This window comes from Barbus barbus (genome assembly GCF_936440315.1).
Source record: "Barbus barbus genome assembly, chromosome: 6".
In the NCBI taxonomy this organism is placed as follows: Eukaryota; Metazoa; Chordata; class Actinopteri; order Cypriniformes; family Cyprinidae; genus Barbus; species Barbus barbus.
The window spans coordinates 40,490,264-40,510,909 of record NC_136734.1 but is presented as its reverse complement, the minus strand read 5'-3'; the positions used below and the strand labels follow the sequence as shown (position 1 = coordinate 40,510,909).

Here is a 20,646-nt window from a genome sequence, read left to right as displayed (position 1 = left end):
CTTGAGTGTGTGATTCCTTTGGTCCAGATCTATCTAGGATGTGCGACATTACAGAATTCGTATCTGCACCCAATACAATTTCAAAATCCAAAAAGTTCAAGAGATAGGTTGACAAAAGTCAGGAATACAAGGGGCATAAACTGAAAGAAATACAATATTCCTATTCTCCACTATTGTTTTTGTGTTATTCTACCGTCTGTATCACAACCTTTGTCTAAAATAGTAATATTTAAAGTCCTCCGCACCAATATTAGGACACCTTAAAGGTCTTAAAGGGACAGAACTAAACATGCAGCCGACTGTCATTAAAGGGATAGTTCACCCTAATTTCTGTCATTATCTCACTCACATGTTTCCCAAACCTCTATTAATTTCTTTCTAGTGCTGAACACAAAAGAAGATATTTTGAAGAACGTGGGTAACCAAACAGTTGCTGGTACTAGAAAATACTATGGAAGCCACTGTGGACATCAACTGTTTGGTTTTCTGCATTCTCCAAAATAGCATTTATTTTAAGCAGAAAAAAAGAAACTTATTCAGGTTTAATGCTAATTTTGAGTGAGTAAATGATGGTATAAATATAAAACACTATGACAGAATCGACAGACAGGTGACATAACTTTTATTCTTTAATGTTAAAACAACAAAACAGAGAAAAAACAACTCGAGCGTCTCTCATCTCCTTCCTAATTGGCGCAAATGCACTTCTTTTTGCGGTGATTGGAGAAAAATCTGGAAAGAAATACAGCGTTGCTCCATCGGATGTTTCCACCGGGGCATGAAGTCTGGCGGCCCGCAGAATGAGCTCCCTGTCCGTGTACCGCAGCAGTTTAAAGCTGAAAACCCGTGGTTTAGCGCGATCTGAGGAGAGCCTTGTGTACGCGCGATGCGCTCGCTCCACTTCAATCTCTTTGCCCGCCAGAGACGGGAGCCACGTCAGTAGCAATCTTTTCAAAAAGCTCATAGGGTCGTCCTTTTCGGAACCTTCAGGCAATCCAATCAGACGAAGATTGCTGCTCCTATTGAGATCCTGTAAGTCCACAACCTGTTGCTCGAGCGCAGCTACTCGCCTATCGTGATCTGCGACAACTTTCTTTTGTTCTCTCATCTCCCCTGTAAGAAGATCCTGTTTAGAGCATAGCAACTGAACAACTGACATGTGAGAAGCGAACTCGTTCCGTATCGCCGTCAACTCGGCTCTTAGAATGTCCTCAAAGTGTGTAACAGTGTTCGCCATCTTGTCCATCATATCGCTCGCGGTCGGTGGCTTGGATTTCTTCTTAATCGGAGAAGCCGTCGGAGACAACTCCTGCTGTTTATGACTGTATGCCATCAGTGAAAGTATTATTAATGAATAAAACTTAAAATAAAATGAAAAAACCTGCAAAAAGGGCCAAATGTATGGAGCTCTACTCAAGTGCGACTGGGTTCATGAGCACGACATGAGACTCCTTATTGCAATTTCTAATATTGGTTTCTTATTTTAATATATTTTCAAATGTAATTTATTTCTGTGATGCGCAGCTGTATTTTCAGCATCATTACTCAAGTCATTAGTGTCACATGATCCTTCAGAAATCATTCTCATATGCTGATTTATAATAATAAATAAATAGTAGTTAAGGAAACCGTTGTTCTGCTTAATATTTTTTGGAACCTGTGGTTCTTTGATCAATACAAAGTTAAAGAACAGTGTTTATTCAAAATATAATTATTTCCTAACAATGTAAGTATTTACTATCACTTTTTATCCATTTAACACATCCTTGCTGTATAAAAGTATCAATTAAAAAAAAAAAGAAATTAACATTTTCTGATGCCAAACTTTTGAATAGTAGTGCATATTGTAACAACATTTTTATTTTAAATAAACACTGTTCTTTTTAACTTTTTATTCATTAAGGAATCCTGAAATAAAAAGTATCACAGGTTCTAAAAATTATTAGGCAGCACAACTCTTTCCGACATTGATAATAAATCAGCATATTAGAATGATTTCTGAAGAATCATGGGACAATATTCCCCTGTTAAATACTGTAAAGCTGCTTTGACACCATTTGCATTGTAAAAGCACTATATAAATAATGGTGACTTGACTTGAATGAAGACTGGAGTAATGATACTGATAAATTCAGCTTTGCTTCACCGAAAACAAATGATATTTTAAAGTATATTAAAATAGAAAACTGTATTTTTTTCTGTATTTGTGATTAAATAGATACAGCCTTAACGAGCATAAGAAACAAAACATCTTACTGATCCCAAACTTTAGAGCAGCAGTGTGTGAGATCTGAGAGCTGTGATGGAGAGGAAGATTTCCAGGCTTTATTGACTCTGTTCTCTGGTGAATCCTCACACAAACAGACTTGTTCAAGAGCAGCGTGAATGTTTGCCTAACAATCCACAGAACGAGGAGAGTCACAGTTTGGAGCATCATCAGAATGAGTTTTGGCTCCATTATCCGTGGTCTATCTGTGCTCATGTATGTACACTACCGTTCAAAGATTTGAAGTTGATAAGATTTATTATTTTCATATTCATATTATCTCTTCTGCTCACCAAGGCTGCATTTTATAGTCAAAAAAATTTATTATAATTTCAAAAACCTGTTTTCTATTTTAATATGTTTAAAATCTAATTTATTTATTTTGATACATTTACATTTAATCATTTAGCAGAAGCTTATATCCAAAGCAAACAAATAAGGACAGTATACTGTAAAAAATCAAAAGTTGAAAAAACTTAAAAGATTAAGACAACCAGCTTCAGGAGGTTTTTGAGTTTTCTCAACTTTTAATTTTTTTTACAGTGAGATGCGAGTGCTGTGACGAGTCTTGGTTAGTCTAATGCAGTGCATGTAGTTTTTTTTAATAATAGATAAAAATTAGATCCAATAGAACTAGAATAGAGAGAGCTAGTTGTACAGGGTCAAATTGTTATATTTAATAATAAATAAAAGAAAACAAGTAAAAAGAATAGACCACTGACTCTAAACTTCTGAACAGTAGTGTCTGTCTGTCTTCTGTCTTGTGCTTCCCTCATCTTCGATACCATCTTACACTTCCCATCCATCTCTCTCTGTCTCTCTCTCTCACTCTCAGTGAGTGTCTCTCGTCCTCATCACCTGTCTCTTAAGCGATGCTCTCTCTTCTATCGATTCCCAGGTAACTGCCGGCATGTCGGGGCTCTCTAACTGCTCGCTGGGACGGGTTGGACTGATTAACAGCCATAATTTTCACAGAAATAACCCTCAAGTGCTATTTAAAGGGACAGTTCACCCAAAAATGAAAATTATTCCATGATTTACTCACCCTCAAGCCATCCTAGATGTATACGACTCTTCTTTCAGACAAATTCAATCAGAGTTATATTAAAAATGGACTGGCTCTTCCAAGCTTTGTTATGGCAGTGAATGGGTGTTGAGATTTTGAAGCCCAAAAAAGTGCATCCATCCATCATAAAAAGTGCTCCACACGGCTCCGAGGGGTTAATAAAATCTCTACACCTATTCACTGCCATTATAAAGCTTAGAAGAGCCAGTACATTGTTTTAATATTACTCTGACTGTATTTGTCTGAAAGAACATTTACATTTAGTCATTTGGCAGACGCTTTTATCCAAAGCGACTTACAATTGGGGAATACAAGAAGCGATTAATCTTGAAGAGGCAATCAGACATTGGACGTGCTCGTAACACCAAGTCTCAGTCATTGTTCAAATAAGTACAAGCTAGCAAGGGAGGGAGAGAAAGACAGAGGGAAAGATTAAGGTTTTTTTTTTTTTTTTTTTTAGTTTAGGATGAAGTCAAGTACTGCCGAAAGAGATGAGTTTTCAGTTGTTGCTTGAAGATTGCCAGGGATCCGGCGTTCCGGATAGGGGTGGGAAGATTATTCCACCAGCCAGGAATGGTGAACGAGAGTGATTTTGAGCCTCTCTGTGATGGTACCACAAGGCGTCGCTCACTAGCAGATCTCAGACTTCTGGAGGGGATGTAGGTTCGTAATAGTGAGTGGAAGTAGGAGGGTGCTGAGCCTGTGGTAGTTCTGTACGCAAGCATCAATGTCTTGAACTTGATGCGAGCTGCCACTGGTAGCCAGTGCAAGGAGATGAAGAGAGGTGTTACATGCGCTCTTTTGGGCTCGTTGAAGATCAGTCGTGCCGCTGCATTCTGAATCATTTGTAGAGGTTTGATTGTGTTTGATGGCAGACCAGCCAGAAGAGCATTGCAGTAGTCCAGCCTGGAAACGACAAGGGCCTGGACAAGAAGTTGTGCAGCATGCTCTGTCAGAAAGGGCCTGATCTTTCTGATGTTGTGTAGTGCAAACCTGCAGGATCGAGCAGTCTTTTTCAATGTGCTCTTTGAAGGTCAGCTGGTCATCAAAGATTACACCAAGATTTCTGACCGAAGTTGATGGGGTAATCATTGATGAGCCTAACTGAATCGTGAAGTCATGCCGTAGAGTCGGAGTGGCAGGGAAGACAAGAAGTTCCGTCTTTGCCAGGTTGAGCTATAGGTGATGTTCTTTCATCCACGCCGAGATGTCCGCCAGGCAGTCTGAGATCCGTGTAGCTACCGTTGGGTCATCTGGGTGAAAAGAGAGATAGAGCTGTGTGTCATCGGCATAGCAGTGATAGGAGAAGCCATGTGCATGTATGATGGGACCCAGCGATGTAGTGTATGTGGAGAAGAGGAGGGGTCCAAGAACCGATCCCTGAGGAACTCCAGTGACCAGTTGATGTGGTTTGGATACCTCCCCTCCCCAGGCCACCCTGAAGGATCTACCGGTGAGATAGGATTCAAACCAGCGAAGTGGAATCCCAGTGATGCCCAGTGATGAGAGGGTAGACCGGAGAATCTGATGATTGACAGTGTCAAAAGCAGCAGAGAGATCCAGCAGAATGAGGACTGACGATTTGGAATCAGCCTTTGCAGTTCGCAGGGCTTCAGTGACTGAGAGTAGCGCAGTCTCTGTTGAATGGCCACTCCTGAAACCTGACTGTTTAGCATCCAGTTTGTTGTACTGTGAGAGAAACCGCGAGAGCTGGTTGAAGACAACTCGTTCGAGTGTTTTCGCTACGAATGGAAGGAGAGAGACAGGTCTGTAGTTATCTAAAAGAGAAGTGTTTAATGTAGGTTTTTTGATCAGTGGGGTTACCCGAGCCTGCTTGAATGCTGTGGGGAAGATGCCTGTGAGGAGAGATGTGTTGATAATGTGTGTGAGTGCCGGTAAGAGTGTGGGAGAGATTGTTTGGAGAAGATGTGAGGGGATCGGGCCGAGAGGACATGTTGTAGGATGGCTGGAGAGGAGAAGTTTGACATCTGGAGATGTCACATGTCAAGTTATCTTGTCTTCTCCGGTCTCATTCAGTACATTGCCAAAGTCCGAATTTGATATAAAAGGTATAAAGGATGCCCAAATTTTCTCAAAAGAGGAAAGTTTACCTTTTAACACATGTTATCTTTTCCATTGCTAAACAGAAAGACATGTTATTGATCCACTGTACAATAGACGGCCTTTCCACTTTCTTCCAGTACAGAGCTATCAGACAGACGCTTTGCTTGAAGTATACTAAAATCAACAAGTTTACGAGAACTGCTATGGTGAACAATATTTTCAGGAATAATTCCCAAAATAAAAATTTCAGGTTTCATGGGTAGGATTTATAGATATCATCTGGAAAATAAATATAGCCACCTCTTTCCAAAACTCCTGCACCTTCGGGCAGTTCCACATGCAATGCAAAAGTGTGCCTTTTACCAACTGAGCATTTGATGCATGTGTCTGGAATATTATGGTTAATTGTATTTAATCTAGCTGGAGTAATATATGTTCTCATAATCCAGTTATACTGTATTAATTTGAGATCACTATTAAATGTATGTAGTTGAGCTTTCATGCATATTTATTCCCATACATCCAAGGGAATATTTAGATTTAAATCCTCTCTCCAGGAAGCCAATTTAGATTCTGATGATTCTTTGGAGTAAGATTCTAACATTTTATAAAACATAGATATTAAACCTTTAGATTGGGCAGGTTTTGATAAGAGGTCTTCAAGAGGGGTCTTATTAGGTTTTGTAAGCTTTGCCCCTTGATAAGAACAAATATAGCTCCTAAATTGAAGGAATTTAAAGAAATGCTTTTTGGGAATATCAAATTCCGCTACAATTTCTGCAAAGGACATTAGATCATTTCCTTTATAGAAATCCTCAATTTTTTGCAGCCCTCTATCAAACCACATCTTAAATCCTGGGTCAGATCTGGCTGGTTTGAAACACTTGTTTCCCCATATTGGGGTAAAACATGATAAAGTATTATAATGACCTAAATATTTATATATATCACACCAGATGTTAATTGTATTAATGAGGAGAGGGTTAAAAGATACGGTATCTTTGTCTTTTCTGAGAGATTTAATATCTGCTGAATAAAGGTAAAGATTAAGAGGTAGTTTTGACTTTATAAAGAAAGATTCAATGTCCAACCAAGATGTAGAAGATTCAGAAGAGAAATAAAATAAAGTAGATGGTAACTGTGCTGCCCAATAGTACCTGTAGATTTGGAAATTAGAGACCACCCCTGTTATAAGGCAAGTATAATAATGATAACTGAACACGAGCTCTTTTATTATTCCAGATGAAATCAGTGAATAATCTCTGGAGTGTTGTAAAAAAGGAAGATGGAGGGCAGAGAGGAATATTTTGAAATGGATACAATATTTTAGGGAGCACACTCATTTTTATTGTATTTACACGTCCAATTAGAGATATAGGTAGATTTCTCCATCTTTCAATAAATTTAGAGATAGTGTTCAAAAGAGGTTGGTAATTAACTGAAGATATTTAATCTATATTAGCCGTTATTTTAATTCCTAAATAAAGGAATCTTCCACATTAAATGGTGTTACAGCTTGTATTTGACTATCACCACTATTCAATAAAAGGAAACATGATTTAGATTGGTTAATTTTATAACCAGAAAAGTTACCAAAGAGTGAAAGAAGCTGTATTAGAGAAGGAATGGAGTGAGCCAGATTGGTCAAGTACAGAATTACATCGTCTGCGTACAACGAAATGCACATATCTACTGTGTCTGATCTGATGCCTTGTATGTTACTATGAGATCACCCTTGACGAGTGCCCCTTTGAATGCTGAAGGCTTTGGAAACTATATTATTAGTGAGCACTTCAGCCATAGGATGTGTATAAAGTATCTTAATCCATTTACAGAAAACCTCTCCAAACCCAAATCTTTTAAGGACCTCAGATAGATACGGCCACTCCACCCTGTCGAAAGCTTTTTCAGCATCTAAGGACCGAATGGCTGCATCACTAGTTCCCTTTATAAGATATAAAACATTAAGCAAGGTTCTAACATTGTGAAACCCTTGCCTGCCCTTAATGAATCCATTTTGGTCTCTGTGTATTATCTTAGGTACAAGTGCCTCCAACCTCCTTGCTAAAATTTTACTCAGCATTTTAACATCTGTATTAAGTAATGAAATTGGTCGAAATGATTCACAATGATGAGTATTTCCGATTGTTTGAAATGAGCAGACCAGTGCCCCCACCCGGTTTGTGCATTTTCAGCAAATAATGGATTCAATTCAAGTCTTTTTCTCACATAAAGTTATGGTATGGCTTCAGAAGACGATGTAATTCATGAAAAATATGCACGGCAGTTCTGGTGCTGAGAAAGTGCCAGTAGATGGCGATATCAGTCTTCATCTGTGTGATATCCAGCTCTTCTGCTGACCTCTGACCTCATACTGTCAAACACGCCTCTAAACACACTTCCATCACAGAAACGTGGCTTCATATCAACACTGCTGTTCAAATGTTTGGGAAATCATTCTAATATGCTGATTTGATGCTCGAGAAACATTTCTGATTATCAATGTTGAAAACAGTTGTACTTAATATTTTTGTGAAACATTTTTTTTTTTTTTTCAGGATTCTTTGAATAGAGAATTATATGATGAATATAAACCTTACACATTTCTAAATTTCTTACTGACCACAAACGTTTAAACTGTAGTGCTGATGTTATTACGTTGTCTCTACAGTTTTATAAAATCACAGAATATTTGTCAGTGTGTTCAGCAATGCCTTCTAAAAATTTTGTTCTCAGGGCCCTACGAAATCTGTTTTATTTTTTCCCAAATCCAGCATTTATTTATTTTTCCAAAATCAAATTTTTCTTGATTCAGTTTGTTGGAAATTTTCTTGACTGTTTTAATCATTAAATTAAATGTTATTAATCAAAAAGCATGTCTAATTAACTGAAATCATGAAATTTGCACAGTTCAACAATTTATTTAAAAAAAAAAAAGTCCCAATTAAATATTTTCTCAAATTCAGTTTTATTTTCACCATATTCTGTTTTCCATTAATTTTCTGGTTTCCATTTCAATGGTTAATTTCAACAATCAAAGGCATCTCTAATTAATTAATAAATTTTATAAAAATTATTTATAATTTTTTTTTTTTTTTTTTTTTCAAAAACGGTTTTCTGGTATTTTTTTTTTTTTTTTTTTTTTTTTTTTTTTACATCTATGAATCACAAAGGGATATCTTGGCCACTGTAAAAAAAAAAAAAAAAAGAGTAATGAGTAGAATGATAACGGGCTGTGAATAGGGATGCAGCGATTAACCGGTTTCTCGATTAGCCATACTTTAAAACATCACTGTAAAATTAATCGTAAAGGCTCCGCTACACCGAGTGTTTCTGTTGCACAGAACGGAACTGTTCCAACTGCGCAAAATGAAAACAAAGTTAAACTAGCGGTGCACCAGCTTAAAATGCCGTGCTTATGTCGAAGAGTTTTATTAATCCCTTTTTTTGATATTGTGCAGTGCTTTGACACAATTTGCATTGTAAAAAGAGCTATATAAATAAAGGTGACTTGACTTGACTTGACTATTATAAAATTGTATCTGCCTGTATGTGTTGAGGCCTGCAGAAGAATGGAATGTGCAGACGTATGGTGTAAGGTAAAGCTGCACATCCTGGGTCTCTTCCTTTAACGTAACATAAATTGGGGCCTATTGTCTGCTCTAGGAAACAGATGGAGACTGTTAAGCAATAACTGTATAGGAAATGTATAGAACACGGGGCAAAAACTGTATTTAAGAGGGAACGAACAGATTCGGGAGATTCACTGCAGGGTCTCTCGGTTTTATTGTCTCAGATAATAAAATCTAAATTCTGGCATCAAAACCCCAAGACTCTGAGAATGATTCCTCATAGCACTGGCAGAAGCCACCACACTTATCAGAGCACTTTTCCCAGAACATTTAATCAGAGCCCTTTTAGCGCCAACATAATGTGGGTATATGGACCGCAGTAGATTAAGATGTTGTGTAACGCATTGTGCAAGACGAAAAAACAAAAACGCCAAAGCACATCTGGACTGAAAAAGGCCCCTGTGTCAGACGGACTGTCCAGGGCGCTTTTTAGACTGCGAATAGAGACCGTTTTAGAGATGTTTTTATCATTTTTCTCTCTTTTTTTGAGGTTTATCTGAAGTTTTAACGAGGGAAGCTGCAGATGCCTTTTTATTTTGTTAGTCCATAGTTAATTCATCATCGTAACAAAGTGTGTGTGAAGTTTAGAATGAGTTTATCAAAGAGACATACATGCGCGCGCACGTGTGTGTGTGTGAGAGAGAGACATGCATGCGTGTGTGTGTGTCAGAGACATGCATGCGTGTGTGTGTGTGTGAGAGAGGCATGTGTGTGTGTGTGTGTGAGAGAGAGACGTGTGTGTGTGTGTGAGAGGCGTGTGTGTGTGTGTGTGAGAGGCATACACGTATGTGTGTGCGTGAGAGAGAGATATGCATGCGTGTGTGTGTGTCAGAGACATGCATGTGTGTGTGTATGTGTGAGAGAGAGACGTGTGTGTGTGTGTGAGAGGCGTGTGTGTGTGTGTGTGAGAGGCATACACGTATGTGTGTGCGTGAGAGAGAGATATGCAGGCATGTACATGTGTTTGTGTGTGTGTGTGTGAGAGGCATGCAAGTACGTGTGTGTCAGAGACATGCGTGTGTGTGTGAGAGAGAGACATGCGTGCGTGTGTGTGTGTGTGTGTGAGAGGCATGCAAGTACGTGTGTGTGAGAGAGAGGCATACACGTATGTGTGTGTGCGTGAGAGAGAGATATGCATGCATGTACGTGTGTGCGTGTGTGTGTACGAGTCGGATTTGCCCAAGCACATCTCAGGGAGACCCGCTGAGCTTCACACACACTGTTGATTTACGTGAACCCAAGCGATCAAAAAAAGCGAAGCATGCTGTCATCAAATGCACCTAAGATGGACATGACATCCGCTTGTCGTTTCTCCATCAGATAATTCTGTGGCACTGTTTGAAAAACAAAGTTAAACTAGCGGCGCACCAGCTTAAAATGCCGTGCTTATCAGAGACACGGAGGCTACACACACTAGATTAACTATGGCAGAGGATCCAAACAGCAATCCTTTATTTCCACCAGAGAAATGACTGAAGTTGATAGTGTGGGCGCATTTTAGGTACACCAAGAATGACCAGAGTGTCATTTAAATATTGCCATAAAACTGATACTAAAGCGCGAATACACAGCTTTAAACTATTTTAATGCACGACGTGAAGGCAATACTGACACGAAGCTACGGCTTAGCTCAGCATTCTGACTGATGAATTAGTTGGTGAATGAATAAATGATGAATAGACAGATGAAATAGTGTAAGATCACTTTTTTTTTTAAATTCTCCTAATTAATTATTTGATTGTTTGAGAGGGAAGGAGGAAGTGATCGGTGCATGTGTGAATGATTTATTTTTTCACCATGTTTCTAGTTTTCTGCCTCAGGTCCAAAAGAAATGTAGGTAAAGAGTGTGCAAATTGAAAACACTAAATACTTTTGTGATCTTTTTTTCATTCGTTATTTTCAAAAGGGAAATACTGTCATGGATGTTTACAGAGCAGAGGTCACCAATGGAAGACATGGACTTTTGATTGTCTTTATTATTATTATTTTGTGCTGTATTATTGGTTAGGCCTACTGTGTTATTTCTGTTTCAAAAGGCACCAATAAATAACACTTTATTATCTAAAGAGTATCCATGTGATTTTATTCATCAATAATTTTGTCAAATGAATAAAACCGTGATTATTCCTCAGACAATAATCGTACCAACAAATTTTATAATCGGTGCATCCCTAGCTGTTAAGCCATAAAAGTGGTCAATATGAATCATATCTTATATTTTATGGGATCTGTGTTCATTTTGGTGTGAGCTGCACCTTTAGCTCTTTTCTCTGGACCTCTCGGCTAGCATGTGAATCTCGTAGAGATAAGTGAGTTGGCGTGGACTTCTCTCTATCTGGTGACCATCAATGCCTTGCAGATGTTACACTTTTACTTGATAGCTTTTTGTTGTCCTTATGTTACGACACTTCTTTGATTGTTAAGCATCTAGGGACTAAGAAGGGGAGCATTAGACCAGTTTGGAGCAATGTCAGCATACAGTCTGTGTGTGAGTGATCGTAACCAACACCAGAGAGAGTAAATAAAGTAAACTTATTTTATTATTAAAGACTGTAAAATAATTTAGGTATAAAATAAAAGAAAAACTAGACACACCGGCAACCTCGGCCTGTTGGAGAACTGGGGAGAATGAAGGGAGCCTGGACCGTGCCAAAATAAAGAAAACAACAGAACCAAAAGAAATCTTACTAACCCATTTTAATCTAATTCTAAACTAAGAAAAGAAAAATGTGAAAAGAAAACAATCTTCAATGTCCAAGACGTCATAACTCAACTACACTACCTAACCAAACAAAAACTAGAGATTGACCGATATATCGATTTACCGATATTTTCCCGATATTTTAGCATTTTTCCATAATCAGACATCGGTTTTGTAATATCGGATTCACCGACAAACACCATCTTGTGGGTGTTTTGAGAATTGCGCGCAGGATCGCAATTGCAGCGCGTCTGAGGGGAAACGAGACAACAACAATGGCGTGCAGGTACTTGATTTGCTGTAGTTAATAAAATATTTAATATTACAGTCATTAATGCACAAATTAGATGCGTTACATAAATGCCTGATATGTAGTTTATCCAACTTGGCTCTAGGAAATATGATAAATAAGATACTCTGTCAAGCCCTGTCCCTATAAAGACAGCCATGAATCAGTGCATGTTGGAAATAAAAGCGCTGAATTGAATTCTCTCTCTGTTGTCTATATGCTCATCATTAGTCTCGTGTCCTTTATTTATTTTCTCCATTTGAAAACATTAGACATTCTACATTTTATTTTGCTTACTGCTAATATTAGTGTTGCTGCTAAAGCTTTTTATAAATAAAATGTTTTTTATTGTTGTAATACGAAGATTAAATTGTAACAAAAATTGTAAGTTGTAACAAAACTTTGAAAAGCTTTCTAAGGCTTTTAAGCATGAAAGGACAAAGGCTTCAGGACAGCAATTGGATAAGATGTCTTACATGGCCATCAAAGCACATTATGAACTAAACCATACAAACGAAGCCAAAACAAAAGAACACAAATTAACAAAGAAAAACCACAACACAAGTTCACAAAGACTGGCCTCTCTAATACACCGGCGTTTCCCTTTTATAGCACTGCTGGACATCAATCAGCGAGCGCGACTGAAGAACACTCCCCCCCTCATGTCATCACACCCAATCAACTCGTCCCGAATGATTGACAGGCGAGACGACCAATCTGCGCGCCACCTGCGAAAGTGAAAATAGAAGAAAGAGAAAGAAAAAACGAGAGGGCGGCAAAAAGGAAAACCCAGAAAAAAAAAGAATACAAAAACAGAAAAATACTCAAACAACAATTCAGCATCACATATAGGGACGTAACACCCCCACATTTAAGAACAAACATATTGTTTGGAAACAAAAAAAAAAAACTGAAAACAAAATACCCAACCAACAATTCACCTACAATATAGCCCCTTTCACACTGCATGTTGGTCCCAGAAAATTGCCAGAGTGCCTTCTGTGTGAACGCAACCACGATCTGGGATTGATTCCGGGATCACTCCCGGGTTGGGGACCTAGTAACATTGCCGGGTTCAGTCCCGGAACGAGCGCTGTGTGAACAAAAGCCGGATAAAAGCCGTAAAGGCTGATGGCGCGCGTTATCATGCGACTCTTTTACCGGGTGTTTTGAAGGCAGATCAACATTCACACAACGGAAAATGTGTAAACTGGAATGAAGCAGCGATCGAAGCCCCTCACTATCCGCGCTGAAGCTGAAATCGTTCGCCAGTTTAGTTTTTTTTCTCTTTTTTTTCGTTCGCCAGTTTAGGTTTTTTCCGTTTGCCAATTTAGTGAAATGGTGCGCGGCGCATTATATACGTCACATGATGACGTCACGTGTCATTCCGGGACTTTTACGGGTTGTGTGTGAATGCAGCAAATCTAACGACCCGGGAGCAATTGCCGGAACACATTACCCGTGTATTTTCCGGAATCTCTGTGTGAAAAAGGGCCTTATCTAAACTCTAGAAAGAGCATCAGCAAGGACATTATCAATCCCCTTTTTATGATGAATTTCCAAGTTGTAACTCTGCACAAACAAAGCCCAACGCATAAGTCGTTAATTTACATTATACATGCGAGACAAAAACACAAGGGGGTTATGATCGGTGTATACAATTGTAGGCAAGTTAGAAGAACCCAAATAAACTTCAAAGAACTGTAGTGCTAATAGCAAAGCTAAGGTTCCCTTTTCGATCGTAGAATAGTTTACTTGATGTTTATTAAACTTACGAGAAAAAACACACTGGATGATCCACCCCATCAGCGCCCTCCTGGAGAAGGACTGCCCCAGCACCAACTGCGCTCGCATCGACCTCCAACTTGAAAGCACGCTCAAATTGTGGGCCCGCGAGAACTAGACTATTACACATCGAAGCCTTAACATTTTCAAATGCCAGTTGGCACTCTTAAGTCCACGCAAAGGTTTGCTTAGGGCTAAGTAGATTAGTAAGAGGGGTTATTACAGTGGGAAAATTCTTACAAAAACTCCTATAGTAGCCAACCATACCTGGGAATCGTCTTTGCTCTCGCCGAGTAACAGGTACAGGGCCGTGTAATGGCCGTGACTTTCACTTCCACCGGCTTTACCTGTCCATGTCCTACTTGTTTTCCCAAATAGGTGACCGTGGCCTGGCCAAACACACACTTTTCCAGGTTAAGGGTTAAGGAAGCACGTTCCAAACGTTTGAACACAGTGCGCAACAAAGAGAGATGTTCTTCCCAGTCATTGGAAAAGAAATCACTAAATCATCCAAGTACGCATTACAATTGGGTACACCAGCTAAAACCATTTGAGTTAATCGCTGAAATGTAGCCGGTGCGTTTCGCAACCCGAATGCCATAACATTATATTGTAAAAAACAATCCGGAGTTACGAACGCAGAAATGTCAGATGCACACTGTTAACGGTACCTGCCAGTATCCTTTGAGCAAATCGAGTTTATTAACAAATCTAGCAGAACCAATACTGTCAACACAATCTTCCATTCTAGGGAGTGGATAACAGTCGGGCACGGTGACGGCATTTACTTTACGGAAATCCGTACAGAAACAAAAAGAACCATCAGGTTTATTAACCAAAAGACAAGGAGAACTCCATTTAAACCATTTTCGATCAAATAGTCAGTTTCTTTCTTCATAGCAGATCGTTTGACGGCATTCATTCGATAAGCATGTTGCTTTATCGGTTTCGCGTCTTGAACATCAATATCATGTTGTGTAACACTAGTCTGGGACGGAACATCCAAAAACAAAGATGGAAAAGAAGTGATGAGTTCTATTACCTCATGCATTTTCTCATCAGGCAAGTGAGAAAGATGGGAAGTCAACTTTGTTAGTTATCCAATTTACTACATTGCTGAGGAGTATTCCGTAACAACAGACCATCTTCATCTGCTTTTGCGACATCTTTTCCAACAGACAAAACTTCAGACGTAACTAAAACCGCTGCATTATCGATCGCTTCTTTGTCATCTTTTTCACGATCATGATACGCTTTAAGCATGTTCACGTGACAAACGCGGGTTTTGCGCCTTCTTTCAAGAGTACATACAACGTAATCCGTATCACTAAGTTTCCTGACCACATTGTATGGACCTGTAAATCGAGCTGTCAATGCCGAACCTGGATTAGGTAATAATACCAACACCTTATCCCCAGACTGAAAAGATCGTGCAACTGCTTGCCGGTCATATCGATCCTTCATCTGAGACTGAGCATCTTTCAGAAAGTTACGAGCAAGGTCACAAGCACCATGACGTTTTTCTCTAAAACGACTAACATAGTCTAACACATTCATTCTATTCTCTGTATTACCATCATTTTATCTTTCAAAACCTTTAATGGGCCCCGGACAGTATGTCCGAAGACCATCTCGGCTGGACTAAACCCGAGTGATTCTTGCACGCTCTCATGTACGGCAAACAATACTAAAGGGATTCCCTCATCCCAGTCTTTATTCGTTTCCATACAATATTTTCGAAGCTTGGCCTTTAAGGTTTGGTGAAACCTCTCGATTGCACCTTGGCTTTCCGGGTGATATGAACTAGAAACTCGATGTGCTATCGACTCCAAAGTTTGATTGAAAACTCGCGACAAACAATTTGAGCCTTGATCTGTTTGCATAACTTTGGGGGAAGTCCAAAGATGGAAAAGAACAATCAACATGTTCAAAATAACAGGAGCCTTGATTATTGCGCAATGGAACCGTTTCAGGAAATCGAGTCACTCTGCACATTATAGGTTACATGCTTTTGTTTTCGGTAAAGGACTGACGCAGTCAACTAGTACTTCTTCAAACGCTTCTCCCATAACCGGAATAGGAGACTGTGGAGCGCGTGGGATTAATGCAATTTGACAAGTATGATACGTGCAACAAAATTTAGCAACATCTCGTTTCAACCCAGGCCAAAACAATGCTGGAGAATACGATAAGTTTTTGTTACCCCCAAATGTCCAGCGAAACACAATACATGAGTACGATACTTACTTGGAACTACCACTTGATTATATAACGTTCCAATCCAAATCCTCTTCAACCTTAGAACACCACCTCCTCATTAATAAACCATCATCTAAGAAGTATGCAGTGCCCCTTTTCTTTGCAGCCTCGGTGCTAATAACAGCCGAGTAACATTTAGTTAAAGATGAGTCATCCTTTTGTGCAGCAATGAGCTGAAAACAAGAAATTGGCAGATCCAAAGAATGAAAACTTTCCAGCAAAATGAGATGAATACGTACATTCCAATAGTTTCAGCAGTTTAATGAAAAGCTGTCAGCAGATGAGAACACACTGTGTCATTACATGAGAATGTTTTTCTGATTCTTTACTGGAAATGAACAACACTGAGGCACAAGGACATGATTCAGTGTGATATTGTGGATTGACTTCATTTACCACATCTCTGTTTCCCTTATTAACTTTAAACAATTCTACAGACCTCGACAGTAAGCCTCCGGCTGTAAAATCCCTTTCATAATGCAGGGAAATAAAAAAAAACGATTGTAGTAAAACCATATGAATATTTTGCGACAGAATTTTTATTTTAGAATGAACTTACCTGCCACGGCATGTTGGCTACATTATTTCATTTTATTTTAAACTCATCATATTGCAGAGTTCTATATTAGTTTTATTTATTTCCCAAACTAAATTTTTTTCTAGACTCTGTTTTAATGGTTAGATTAAATTTTATTTATCAAAAAGCATCTCTAATTAATTGAAAGTTACACAGTTTAACAGGAATTTTTTAAAAAGGCCCTATGAAATGCATTTAATTTTCTCAAATTCAGTTTTATTTGTTTTTATTTCAGTTTTACTCATTTCTACAGTACCATTCAAAAGTTTTGGTTCGTAAGATTTTTAATGGTTTTATGCGCACCAAGGTATTTATTTGATCAAAAATGCAGTAAAACAGTAATTTTGTGAAAGATTGTAGATTTAAAATAACCATTTTGAATATATTTTAAAATAATGTAATGTAATGTATTCCTCTGATGGCTGGGCTGTATTCTCAGCATCATTACTCCAGTGTCACATGACCTCTCAGTAATAATGCATCTTTGCTGGAAGTATGACCGGCCTGTGTTTAGCTCCTGAAAGCACTGTATGATCATGTACTCTCCCATAACACTGTGTTTCAGAGTTCCGCTCTCCGTCTCACATCGGCGGACTGAACCGCTCGGTGTCTCTGAGCAACACGGATCACCCAGAGCCTCAGTCCATCAGCGGCAGCAACACACAGCTCAGCAGCGCCGCTCCGCCGCAGTACACACCTGACTTCAACGTCCGAGCTCTGGCCGACCTGCAGTTCGTGAAGGTGAAGATATGCTCCCAAAATATTAGGACGAAAATTAATTTTGGGATTTAGAGGGCAGAAACGGTGAAGCTGAATTAATTAGCACTTCTCTGCTTGATGCATTTAGTGTGAGTGTCAATGTGAATGAGCTACAGCAGGTTGATTTCTTGTTTTTAATTGATTTTTGTTTTAATGAACTGAGATGCTTTAGTCTGTGTTGTTGTCTGTTGATGCATTGAAGCATTATTTGTAGGGCACTAAGTCTTGTAAACATTTCGCATGTTACAATAATGGATTATTTCACCCATAAATTGAAATTTGCTTGCTTACTCTCAGGCCATCCCAGATTAGGAAGAGTTTGTTTCTTCATCAGGTTTGTAGAAATGAGTCACTGCATCAGTGTCTCAGCAATGGATGCTCTGCAGTGATTTTTGGCATTATTGGGTCAAAATTATTTATATAATTTTTTTTAATACCAAAAATCATTAGGATATTAAGATCATGTTCCATGAAGATATTTTGTAAATTTCCTACCGTAAATATATCAAAACTTCATTTTTGATTAGTAATATGCATTGATAAGAACTTCATTTGAACAACTTTAAAGATGATTTTCTCAATATTTAGATTTTTTTGCTCCCTCAGATTCCAGATTTTCAAATAGTTGTATCTCAGACAAATATTGTCCCATCATAACAAACCATACATCAATGGAAAGATTATTTATTCAGATTTCAGATGATGTATTAATCTAAATTTTGAAAAATTGACCCTTATGACTGGTTTTGTGCTCCAGGGTCACATTTAAGGTTTATTCCTTCATCCATCTAAAACTATGGAGTCTCACACGACTGCTGTTTCCGTCTCTCTTCCTCAGATCACACGCTCTCAGTATCAGAACGGTCTGGTGGCGTCTCGGCTGGACAGTTCCCCGCAGTCTCCGGACAGTGGACACTGCCTCGTGGACAACAACACAACATCTGCTCTGCATCCGTCTTCAGAAAACATGGTCCCGCTGGCGGACGAGACGACCTCGCTCCTCATCGAACAGAACAGCCAAACACCGCACACATAACGACGGTGCACACTCGAGATTCACCAGTATCCCACAATCCTGCTGGACATAGAGCACTTTTCCCAGAACATTTAATCAGAGCCCTTTTATTGCCAACAGTATAATAGTGTGGGTGTATGGACAGCAGTAGATTAAGATGTTGTGTAACGCATTGTGCAAGACGAAAAAACAAAAACGCCAAAGCATATCTGGACCCCTATGTCAGACGGACTGTCCAGGGCGCTTTATAGACTGCGAATAGAGACCGTTCTAGAGATGAAGATGTTTATTTAGTCTTTTTTCTGAGGTTTATCTGAAGAGTTAACGAGGGAAGCTGCAGATGCCTTTTTATTTTATGTCAGTCCATAGTTAATTCATCATTGTACCAAAGTGTGTGTGTGAAGTTTAGAATGAGTTTATGATAGAGACATGCATGCACGTGTGTGTGTGTGTGAGAGAGAGAGAGAGAGAGAGACATGCATGCACGTGTGTGAGAAGCATGCAAGTACGTGTGTGAAAGAGAGAGGCAAGCACGTGTGGGTGTGTGTATGTGTGAGAGAGAGACATGCATGCACGTGTGTGTGTGTGTGTAAGAGAGAGAGAGAGAGACATGCATGCACGTGTGTGAGAAGCATGCAAGTACGTGTGTGAAAGAGAGAGGCAAGCACGTGTGGGTGTGTGTAAGAGAGAGAGAGAGAGACATGCATGCACGTGTGTGTGTGTGTGTGAGAGAGAGAGAGAGAGAGAGAGAGAGAGACATGCAAGTACGTGTGTGTGTGTGAGAGAGAGAGCCAAGCACGTGTGGGTGTGTGTGTAAGAGAAATGCATGCACGTGTGTGTGTGTGTGTGTGTGTGTGTGTGTGTGTGTGTACGAGTCGGATTTGCCCAAGCACATCTCAGGGAGACAGAGACCCGCTGAGCTTCACACACACTGCATGTTCAGTGATTCCCGTTGATTTACGTGAACCCAAGCGATCAAAAAAAGCGAAGCATGCTGTCGTCAAATGCACCTAAGATGGACATGGCATCCGCTTGTCGTTTCTCCATCAGATAATTCTGTGGCACTGTTGTGATTTTGTGTTTGTGTCCTTTTGAAATGAATGCATTGACTTTTTTACTCCAAAGAGAACAAGCGCTTGTCGTTGTAGTACAACTGTTAACAGAGTCACTTTTCTGCACAGAATATTTGTGATTCCAGCTCTTGAACTGTATCCCTCGCTCCCGATGGACCAGAGGTAATCTAACCAAAAGAATTGAATTTATTTATTTAGCGTAAAATTGAGGTGGTATGTTTAAATGATTTGATTTCTTTTTGTGACTGCGTGTTTTCTAAGCATGGTGGACATGGTACAGACTACAAATCGTAGAGGCCTAAAACTAGGAAAATTCAGGAAGTGACTTGTTTGGTTTCTTTTCCTTTTTTTCCTCTGTGCACATCTTTTGCTTTCATACCAAATATGTTTGAAACTGATAAGAACAATCCAAGTGAAAAGTGTCTAGTAGACACATTGCTTTGTCAAATGAACGGTTTATTCTGTAGCATCTCGATGAAAAGAGGAGCAAGAACTGCACCGTGTATTTCTAGTTCTGACAGCTGGAGACACTCCGTTTGTTCAAACTGTTCACCTAATTATGTCCTGTCCTTCTGAAATGAATCATAAAAATATACATTGTGAATTTAAACTTTTTTTTCTTTAATGGGAACCGCAGAGTTTTTTTTAGGTGTAACAACTTGCATTCTTTTTGTACTGTATTTTTCCAGGTTATTTTGTGCTTTGGGAGAAGTCTCCTTTCTGAGTTTGACTATTAAATTATTTATTTAATCAGTGTAATATGTTCCATATTGTGTTCATTGTCTGTGATGGGTTTTGCAATATCAGAACGAGCATGTTTGCAGATGGACTAAAAATGGTGAAAGAGAGTGGTTTGCTATTCTAAAGAAAATCCAGAGCACTCTAAACTGGGGAGTGCCTACTCAACTCAACTCATAGACTTCCACTCTAAAAGGGGAAGTCGTGGCCTAATGGTTAGAGAGTCGGACTTGTAATCCAAAGGTTGTGGGTTTGAGTCTCGGGCCGGCAGGGATTGTAGGTGGGGGGAGTGAATGTCCAGCGCTCTCTCCACCCTCAATACCACGACTGAGGTGCCCTTGAGCAAGACACCGAACCCCCAACTGCTCCCCGGGCGCTGCAGCATAAATGCCCACTGCTCCGGGTGTGTGTTCACGGTGTGT

The 20,646-nt window shown here is 39.3% G+C and overlaps 1 protein-coding gene across 3 annotated transcripts in view; it reads left to right on the top strand.

The window, feature by feature from the left end:
- LOC306871570 (metal transporter CNNM4-like) overlaps positions 1-20,245 on the top strand; it is a 50,542-nt gene extending 30,297 nt beyond the window's left edge. Inside the window, exons 6-8 of one of the 3 annotated variants that reach the window (XM_079419619.1) lie at positions 17,205-17,380; positions 18,237-19,037; positions 19,113-20,245. In XM_079419619.1, coding sequence (XP_079275745.1) covers positions 17,205-17,380; positions 18,237-18,434 — 374 coding nt within the window. In that variant the 3' untranslated portion in view covers positions 18,435-19,037; positions 19,113-20,245. Of the gene's footprint in view, positions 1-10,934; positions 11,092-12,630; positions 12,810-17,204; positions 17,381-18,236; positions 19,038-19,112 lie in introns of those variants that run through there. The other 2 variants (XM_079419621.1, XM_079419620.1) reach the window with 2 other exon arrangements.
- The last annotated feature ends 401 nt before the right edge of the window (positions 20,246-20,646 follow it).